Source organism: Anopheles gambiae, chromosome 3 (assembly GCF_943734735.2).
Source record: "Anopheles gambiae chromosome 3, idAnoGambNW_F1_1, whole genome shotgun sequence".
NCBI lineage: Eukaryota > Metazoa > Arthropoda > Insecta > Diptera > Culicidae > Anopheles > Anopheles gambiae.
Genome location: NC_064602.1, coordinates 45,325,963 through 45,335,895, shown reverse-complemented (window position 1 = coordinate 45,335,895; position 9,933 = coordinate 45,325,963). Strand labels below are relative to the sequence as shown.

The 9,933-nt window shown below is 45.3% G+C and overlaps 3 protein-coding genes across 3 annotated transcripts; 2 read left to right on the top strand and 1 right to left on the bottom strand.

Moving 5' to 3' along the window:
• Window positions 1–3,234: 3,234 nt before the first annotated feature.
• Window positions 3,235–5,398, top strand: LOC1279358 (dnaJ homolog subfamily C member 21). The gene is made up of 3 exons (XM_061656970.1): window positions 3,235–3,564; window positions 3,641–4,258; window positions 4,332–5,398. Exons 1-3 carry the CDS (start codon window positions 3,374–3,376, stop codon window positions 5,266–5,268), a joined length of 1,746 nt encoding a protein of 581 aa, XP_061512954.1. The 5' UTR covers window positions 3,235–3,373; the 3' UTR covers window positions 5,269–5,398.
• Window positions 5,392–6,859, bottom strand: LOC1279356 (LHFPL tetraspan subfamily member 2 protein). The gene is made up of 2 exons (XM_319072.5): window positions 6,490–6,859; window positions 5,392–6,406 (listed from the first exon to the last, which is right to left on the bottom strand). Exons 1-2 carry the CDS (start codon window positions 6,846–6,848, stop codon window positions 5,917–5,919), a joined length of 849 nt encoding a protein of 282 aa, XP_319072.5. The 5' UTR covers window positions 6,849–6,859; the 3' UTR covers window positions 5,392–5,916.
• A 709-nt stretch (window positions 6,860–7,568) lies between these two features.
• On the top strand, window positions 7,569–9,579 carry LOC1279357 (prolactin regulatory element-binding protein). Its single transcript, XM_319071.4, has 3 exons — window positions 7,569–7,899; window positions 7,962–9,093; window positions 9,182–9,579. The coding sequence occupies exons 1-3, from the start codon at window positions 7,759–7,761 to the stop codon at window positions 9,265–9,267; spliced, it is 1,359 nt and encodes a 452-aa protein (XP_319071.4). The 5' UTR covers window positions 7,569–7,758; the 3' UTR covers window positions 9,268–9,579.
• The last annotated feature ends 354 nt before the right edge of the window (window positions 9,580–9,933 follow it).

Here is a 9,933-nt window from a genome sequence, read left to right as displayed (position 1 = left end):
GTAGAAAAATAAAATAAAAAACACAGTATGGGTTTTAGAAGCTTCTACAATAATTTTGCAACTACAAGTAGGTTGAATGACGAAGATGAAGAGTTCACAACCGGTTCTTGGTTGGTTGATGTTTTGTTTTTTTTTTAATCAAAAGCTGGAGAGATCTTATAAGTTACGTTTGAATACTGTTTGAAATAGCTTCTTCTTTGGTGTAAGCTTTGCTGTCGATTATAACCTGTATATGATTTCTAGATTTTTATGTTTTTTAACTTGTTATTTAGGGTGATCCGAAACGTGTAACTCCAAACCACAGTTTAGCACACACAAACATAAGTTTTGGCTAATTTGTCTTTCGTTTTCATGATCCACTTCTAAGAATGGTCGATTCGTAGTACAGTTAATGTTCTAAACCAGGGGTCTTCAAACTACGGCCAGCGGGCCGCATGCGTCCCTCAGCGCCTTTAATCCGCCCCGCGAGGACTGGGTTAAGGTTAAATTAAATAGCTTTCTTTTCTAACTGATTTTTTTTACTCCTGAAAGATGAAAATCAAGATTCAATTTAATAAAGCTGCAGAAATTTGATATATTTCGATAGTATTTTCTTATTAAAACGAGATTTGAACTTCCACTCATTGTAAAGGTAGTGTCAAAATGGCCCTGAACAAGGTTGATTGTGAAGCAATGCGGCCCGCGAACTGAAAAGTTTGTAGACCCCTGTTGTAAAGCAAACGTTACGCAGCTTACGTGTGAAACTCTTATTTATTTAATTAATTGTAAAGTTTTGCGATCAGCAATAATAATAAAAATAACAAAAATAAAAATAATAATAATAATAAATATTATTATTATTATTATTATTATTATTATTATTATTATTAATATTAATAAAAATAATAAAAATAATAATAACAATAACAATAATAATAATTATAATATTAATAATAATATTAATAATAATAATAATAATAATAATAATAATAAAATAGTGTATTCAGTGAATCAAGCTAAAATCAAATCAAGCTTTACCGATCGATCCTATACTTGGTGTTTCAAAAGTATTAAGCCGTATAAAGTTTTTTTTTGGTTACCATTGCAGGTTTCAAATATGTTGAATCCAAAACTTGCGACCAAAAACCTTATGCCTGTGGATGCAGGATTTAGTTGTTACATTGCTTATCATTGCAGGCTTATACTCCAGAAAACTTTGTAGACTTTCGTGCATGAAGCGGTTTGTCCAATTCGACAGCTGAAAAAACCCTTTCCTGAACGTTGTACTTTTATCGCTTATTGTATATTATTGATTTTTCCTTTATTGTTACTAAATACTTGGATACCCTTCAGTTTTGTAAAGCTGAATAAACCAACCTTATTTCAATATTGAGTACTTTAGTTTATTTTTTCTAAATATTTCCTTTTTCGTAATAGTTTGAAAAAGAAGCTGACATTGATGTTCGTTTTTTTACATAAGCATAATCTTTTATTGTATGGATTTGGTCCTGTATGGTCCCATTAGTGCTTTACAATCGTTTTAAATATTAATTACAAACTGTGTAAAAACATTAGTTTTATTAAAAGTTTGACATTATCTTATGGACTTTATAATAGATGCGCTGACTTCTCCTTAACCGAATTGCTGTGATTTCCATTCTATTCTATCCATTTTTATAACCAACAACTGACAAAATTGAATACCACAACCTTCTAGCTGCAAATCTTTAAAACAACATTTCAATGGGATAATACAACGTCACACTACACAGCAAATTTTCTCATCCTGCTTCAGTAAAGTTTTTTACTGAAACGGTTCAGTAATAGAATATTTTACTGATTTTCAGCATGAATGTCATGTTTTTACTGACTTTCAGCAAAGTAATTTACTGAATTCATTTCAGTAATACGCATTTTACTGAAAATCAGTAAAATAAGTGTCAAATTGGTCGTTTCACTGGATATCAGTAAAACAAATTACTGAAAATGCAGCAATTCATTCTGTCAAATCGACCTGTCAGTCAGATCATCAAAACAAAACAATGCGGTAGCCACTTGCTCGTGATGTGCAAAAAGTTGATTTTGTAGGCGCTTACAGGCACCCTGGTGAAATTTCAGGTGAGATTTCGGCTTACGGGATTAATTTAAAACAATTGGCAGCCATGTTGGTGTGTGAAATGCTTGCTACAATCCACTGTGCTTGCTGAAATTGCGTGGTGTCTGTGAGCGCTTACTGTACCATCTACACTTGCGGCGGCAAAATACAGTATAAAAACTGTATAAAACAATACAAAACATGTATGAATATGAACTGAGGGACTGGCAATATCTGCGCATCAATAAAATCTCAATTTAAAATAAATATTTCGTCATTTTTTAATCGCTACCAACTACTGAAAAATCAGTAATATGAGAATGGCTTTACTGGGATTTCAGTAAACGAGCTGTCATTTTGGTGAGCACCGGACAGTACTGAATGATTCAGTAAACATTCTTTTTACTGAAAGGATTACTGAAACTTCAGTTAAAAAAAATCAGTAAAATTTTACTAAAGGTAAGTAAAAGAAGTTTTCTGTGTAGGATCAGTGAGCTCAGATGCACTCTAAAATGACCAAGAAAGTTGACCCTCGACGAGACTGGGGATTAGAAGAGAGCAATCTAAATCACCCTTTTAAAACAACAATGCATCTTAACTTTGTACAATAGATCTGGATCCTTGCAAATCGCCATTTTTCCTTCCCAGTAGAATGTTTCTTTACATTTTGTTGCGTTTTCTTTTGCGGCGCTATAATGTGGAGCGATGAGTAAAGTTGGCAGAAGTTTGGATTCGACTCCCATTCGACTCCGAAAATTTCGGAACCTTCCGGAATCGTCGGGAGTCGTCGGTTGAAATCGGCCAGAGTCGCCCGGAATCGGAATCTAATCGGAATCGAGTCACATCGAAGCAGTGCGCACCAGAGAGAACATCACATGACCAATACATTCCGCAGAGATATCAACTGGCTGACAATATATGCGACGATCGTTTCGGGACAAAAAAAAACCTACCAGCGATGCAAGAAAGCTTTTTTACTAGGAATTGCAGTTGTCTATGAGCGCTCGTCTGATCCAAGCGTGAGGAAATACGAACCATCAACGTATGTTTTGAATTATTTCCTAGCCACAAACACCACAGTACATATGGCTACACATTTTTTGCTCATCTATCAAATGTCAAACCGATGACCGGCGAAGCTGCCACATTGCAACGTTTGTTGTTATTTTCACTGCACGCGCCTGGCACGGCTGTCACACGGAGTCCTTTTTTTCGTTCCGTTGGCAAATTTCTCCTCCGTTCCGTTTCGGTAGTTATTCGGTGGAAATAATAACAGAAACTTGTATCGTACGGTGCAAAATGAAGTGCCACTACGAGGTGCTCGGAGTTACGCGCACGGCCGACTCTGACGAAATCAAGAAATCGTACCGCAAGCTTGCTCTCCGCTGGCATCCGGACAAAAACCTCGACAACGCAGAGGAGGCAAACCAACAGTTTCTTCTCGTACAGGCGGCGTATGATGTGCTTTCTGATCCGCAGGAAAGAGCATGGTACGGCAAGAATTGTGTAGGCTGGAAAAAAAACATCACAAAAATAAATGACACCATCGCTCCCCTCTTCTCCTAGGTACGACAACCATCGCGAACAGATACTGCGAGGCGGACATACCGACTATGAAGATAGTTCTTTGGATGTGTTCCCTTACTTTACCGCCTCCTGCTACAAGGGCTTCGGGGACGATCCGGGAGGGTTCTACGCCGTGTATGCAGAAGTGTTCAATAAGCTGGCCACGGAGGAGGTGGAATTCCTCGACACCGAGGAAGAGTTCGACGAGATACCCAAGTTCGGTAACTCGCAATCCGATTACGAAACGATCGTGCGCCAGTTTTACGGCTACTGGGAAGGGTTCTGTACCAAGAAAAGCTACGCCTGGCTCAATCCGCACAATGTGGCCGAGATTCGCGACCGTCGGATATTGAAGGCTATCGAGAAGGATAACAAGAAGGTGCAGCAAAAGGCGCGCAAGGAACGAAACGACGAGATTCGCAGCTTGGTAATGTTTGTGAAGAAGCGCGACAAACGGGTGCAGGCGTACAAGAAGCTGCTAGAGGAGCGCGCAACCCAGAACCGGCTGAAGTCGGAACAGAAGCGGTTGGAGCAGATACGCCGCAATCAGCAGGAGATCGAGGAGCAACAGCGCAACTCGTCGAGCTTTTTCAACGACGCGTACGAAGAACAGTTAAGGTGAAGAGGATAAGCTTCGAGTAACGGGTGTGTTGAAATTGGTTGCAAGCGTTTTAAACTGTCCTTATTGCAGGAAACTGGAAGCAACCTATGCTGAAGCATCGGAAGAAGAGTCAGACGACGAGGACGGGCAGGTGAACGGGCTGGAAGACGCAATGGCCGGCCTAAACGTTAGCCAGAACGAAAATGGGGAGGAAAGCTTCTACGTGGACGATCTGTACTGTGTCGCCTGCGACAAGATGTTCACCAACCGTAGTTCGTACGAAAACCACGAAGCATCGAAAAAACACAAGCAAAACGTTGAGCTGCTGCGCAAGGAAATGCGCAAGGAGATGGAGGAAAATGAGTGTAAAGAACACACGCTGGACCCGGAAGGGGGCAGCTTATCGAACGACGATGAGCTGGAAATTGCCAACGGAACTGATTGCGATGAGCAGCCCGAATCGGAAGTGCAGCAAGAGGCGAAGCCGACAAAAAGCAAGCAAAAGAAAAACAAGGGCAAAAAGAAGGCACTTAGCAGCACTACCATACCTGTGATAAAGTCGTCCGACGATGAGGAACACGATTCTGCAACCGAGGCGGGTGATATGATCGGTTTACGGCTGGGACGCGCGACAACTGCCGCACCGAGTGACGATGATGACGATTGGACCGGTGGCAGCAAGAAATCGAACCGAAAAGCAAAAACCAAGGGAAAAGCTGCTGACTCGGGCCCAAAGGGCAAAGCGGCCAAAGCACAAGCCAAAGGTGAGGCGGAGCCCTCCTCCGTGCCTGCTGCTACTGGATCGAGCAAAGAGTCGGGCCCCGTCTCGGACGACGAGAGCACTAGCCAGTCGAGCACGGAGAACGCATGTGTGACGTGCAAGGAGAAGTTTACCTCCAAGAATAAGCTGTTTGAGCATCTGAAGAAAACTGGCCACAGTGTGTACATCGACAAGCTGAAGGCAGCGAAAGCGGTTGCGAAGGGGGCTGATGGCGTGAAGAGTGGTGGTAAGCGAAAAGGAAAGTGAAGTGAAAACGTGCCACCCGCCGGCCGGATCTGATCTCGCTTTTGAGAAATGGAAATGATACAACAAAACAGACTCACACCGAACCGACTTTCTTAAGTAAAGTGAGATAGAGCGAGAGAGAGCTACAAAAGTGAAGTTGTATATTTATTTCGAGAAAGAAAATATGGCTTACAAAACAATACTTGGCACTTGAGGGATGTTTGTGAGATAAGAATGTTCTGACGGCTTAACAATAGGTGTATAAAAGCTGCGTGCCCTATGCATTGCAAGGCACTGGAGGTTCGTACGATAGAGAGAGCATGTAGAGTGTAATAATCTCGCTAGAGAGGCACGTTGTTGCTAAAAGTCTTCTTTTGTGTGCGCTTTCCTTCGTTTCGGGTTTCGTTCACTGGAGCATTGTGTGCGGACTTTGGTTTAATTTTGACTCCCGACCTACTTATAGGATGAACGTATTCGTCTGGACGAACGACGTCACTCGATGTCCTTGCACCGAGCGCTAAGAAGATTGACTGGCCGGACTGCCTTTCTTGGTACCGGTTGCTCCGCGCACCGGGCAGTTAGTTGCCTTGGTGATGACGCACGTGCAGAGCTGCCTCGTTACAGGTTTGAAGAGATTCGTAAGTGGTTGGGCAGAAAGCAGGCCACGATTCACATGACGCACACCAGCACCTGCCCGTCGATGACGCGGCGCTGTGCCTTCGAGCTGTAGTACGCCGCCTCGGCCTTCCGGCTGAGAACGGTTGAGAGAAAGGTGAGCAGCACACCCGCCGCCCCGAGATAGATCGAAACGCCCAGCGTACAATCGGCCGGCGAGTACGCTTCCGAGTCCGGTCCGCAGAGCGTCCTCACGCGCGGTGCGTCCCAGGCGAGCGGATAGACGAGATAGCCGCACAGCACCAGCATGGCCGAGACGCCCTGGAAGATGCACAGCAGCTTGTGCATGCTGAAACCGTACACGGAGTGCAGCCGGCAGCAGGTAACGAGCGTGCTGACCAGCGTTAGGCCCAACAGCATCGTCCCGACACACATCAGGGTCATGGTGAACTTCCACGGCACCGGAAAGACAGTCGAGTCCGTCAGCAGCCCGTTAAGATCGAAGTTGCCACAGTTGTACTCTATCCGTCCCATGCGTTTGCATCTGTACAGTGGCACACAAAACAGGCACAGGCAATGAGCGAACCGAACCGAATAGTCGGCCAATAGCCGCCATCGCACCCTTACCTGTTGTAGATGCCCACCGAGGGATGGCGCAGAACGGTAAAGTTGCCTTCCTCGTTGCGGATCTGTATCACTTCCGGTCCGATCAGCCATTTCGGTAGTACGATGGCGCCGAACAGGGTCATACACGCGATCAGTGTAACCAGGAACCAGAGAAGGCTCCGGCTCGTGATGAGTAATCCGCCGGTACACATCGCTCGGGATTTGCAAGATAAAACCAGACCAGCTTTGCAAAGCCACCAAGAGGAAAATATGTGTGTGCGCTTCTGTGTGGTGCAGCAGAAACTGAAATTGTGTTGTTTGTGTCGGCAAAACAGATGAATGCAGCAGCTGTCAAGTGCAAGCGCGTGCAAGTTGCGCATCCCGTTGTGCAACGAAGCATTTGTTTTTTTTTCAATAAAACTCGATGTAAATTTTAATTGAAATAACCTTTGAAAATTGATTGTTTTTTTCTTAACTTGCTAATATCATAAGCAATCATTTCACCTCAACCTTATTAATGCTCTTAAATAAAGTACTGAGTGTATCAATATTAGCAAATTATTTATATTTTAACCAGCAATAACTGCCAATGCAGCACACTGGTCGATTTAAAATGTGTTCTAAAAACGATTTATACTAGCGCCAAGTTGCATAGAAGCGCTGAATAGTGCAACTAATTTAGTTTTCCATAAACTTAACAATGGCTGCGTCCTCAGTTTTGACTGCATGCCAGAAAATTATGGCTTGCTTGAATATTATGGAAAGCTGTCCGAAATGTACAATTATGGCTCGCTGGCTGGGTGGTTTGCAAAATATACCGATTGTATGCAGAATGGCGCTAAGGACAATTTCGAAAAGCCTTTTTAGATGGTTCGTGAACAGGGAGCGTTTTGAAAAATACGTTGACACAAACCATTGAACGCAATTTTTACGTTCATGCTCTATAAAAATGACTCAGTCCATCACTTCGCTGAATCTGCTCTGACACTGTGTCTAGTATATATTGCTCCCCGAGCTAATAATGCAAATGAAAGCGAAAGTAAAATATTTTAATGCTCGCGGTGCGCACCGTCACCATTGACCGCCAGCTGATCTGTATGCAACTGACAGCGGCGGAACAGCTGTCAGCGAACGGCTGACAGCAAAGCGTATGACAGCAACCAATAATACGTGGAAGTGAAAATAGATCGGTGCAGCTCGCATTTTGTGTTTTGTTTAATTGTAGCGCTCTCTATTCCATGAAAACATTCCCATCGGCTGGCAAGTAGCAGCGCAGCGCAAAGTGCAACCATGTCCGCGGCCCGAAAACCCACGGACGGCCTGCTGGCGCGCGTCAACTTCCCACTGTACGCGATCGAAATGCTCACCAGCCGACACGTTCTGGTCGCTGGTGGCGGTGGTGCCTCGAAAACGGGTGTTGCAAATGGATTTGTAAGTGAGCGGGCAGACTTTATTTTACCATAGGAGCTAACACGGGTTGGGGTTCGTTTTAGGAAATTTATGAAATTTACCACGACGGCGAAAAGTACGTGGCGGACGAGGTGATACGGCACGAAACGGGCCCGACCGTTGTGATGAACTGTGCGGTGAAGAACGACGAAAAGCGAACGCTGCTGATGGCTGGCCAGGAGAGCCACTGCCAGATGTACCTCGTAAATACGATTATTGATTCTGGCGAGTACAGCCCGTCCGCCTCCACGACCGGCAGCAAGCCCGACTCCGAGGGGCTGCGCAAGCGAAGAAGCATCTCACAACAACGCTCCGTCCCGTTGAATGCAGCGGGTGCGACGGCGACGACGCCATCACCACCGGCGGCTGCTGGCGATGCGAAGAAATCGGACGATGGAAAGCAGCCAACGGGCAACCGGAAGCAGATACGGTTCGAAATCAAGACGGCCGACTCGGTGCAGACCGACTTTACCGAGGCGGAACCGCTGCAGCGAGTGGTGCGCATCAGCCCGAACGGGCGGTTAATGGCGACGGGCGGCATGGATGGCCATCTGCGGGTGTGGAACTTCCCGAAGATGACGATCGCGTCCGACATTGCGGCGCACACGAAGGAGATCGACGATCTGGACTTTAGCCCGGACAGCAAGCACGTGGTGTCGATCGCGAAGGACGGGCTCGGCGTCATCTGGTCCATCAACCCGGACAAAGAGTCGAGGAAGCTGGTCTGGAGTCCGCCAGCCAACTGTCGCTATCTGATGAAGCGCTGCCGGTACGGGCTGGTCGAGGGCCAGAAGGACAAGTTTCGACTGTTCACGCTGGCCAACCCGTTCGCGAAGGCGGGCAAGGCGAAGGGTCTGCTGCAGCAGTGGGACCCGGACGCGGGCCGCCTGACGGGGGTGGTCGAGATCGACGAATCGTTGGCCGCGCTGGCGGTACGGGACGACGGGCGGTTCGTGGCGATCGGCACAATGTTCAGCGGCTCGGTGTCGATCTACATCGCGTTCAGCATGCAGCGCGTGCTGCACGTGCCCAATGCACACGCGATGTTTGTCACCGGGCTGGAGTTTCTGCCCGTCACCAACTTCGATGGTCCCGCCATCACGGGCGACACGGAGGCGGCTGTGCTTTCCATCTCTGTCGACAATCGCATCTGCGTTCACAGCCTACCCTATCGACGTAAGTAAGAAAACCCATTTGGGCATTTCGTACACTCGTAAGTTAATGTTCATCGTGCGGTTATCCTGAAATCCTTTTTGTTTTTTAGATTCACTACCAGCATGGGTGGCCATCATAGCGATCATCTGTATATTGTTTTTAACATTCTGCTTCTGCTCGTACGTTGGACTGTGAGCTCGCAACCTGCCCTTGGAGAGGCGCTTGTTCAGCAGGAGCAAATACACTACACAAAGCATTTTCTGTGCACCTTAGGTGAAACTATGATAGCGGAGACAGGGAGTTAGCAATCTTTCAATCACAAAGCCAAGCACCCGACGTACCAACGACGTATTACGATTGTGTGTGTGTGAGTGTTTCGTTTCGGGGTATTTTTTGTTCGTTTCGGAAGCCTCAACGTTGGCGTAGGTTCTAATTTATTTGACATACAGCACTGTACAGAGTTAGGCAATTAATAAATATATTGTTATTTGTGGCTATAGGAGCAAAGCACGTAGTATTTCACTATTGAGGCATTTATTTTATATACAGTTGGTGGTCTTTAATACTTATGAATCCGATAAATGTGGTTCAATTGCTGATCAGTTGCTGTAAACTATGGTCAGTCTGGTTTGGCCATTACTTGGGTCATTCTCAATGACTTTGTTTAACCCATGGCGGCTCTTTAAACTTTATTGAACTTTTGTTGTTATTTACCAACAAAACAAAGAAACTGACATACAACGCCTAAAACAATTGAAAGTTAATGTGGAAGAATCCGGAACTACTGAAAGTGGGAAATTTTTAGTTCCTTATTCTTTGTTCTTCTTCGATTCCTTCAGTCGTCTCAGTTGCTTGTCGCAC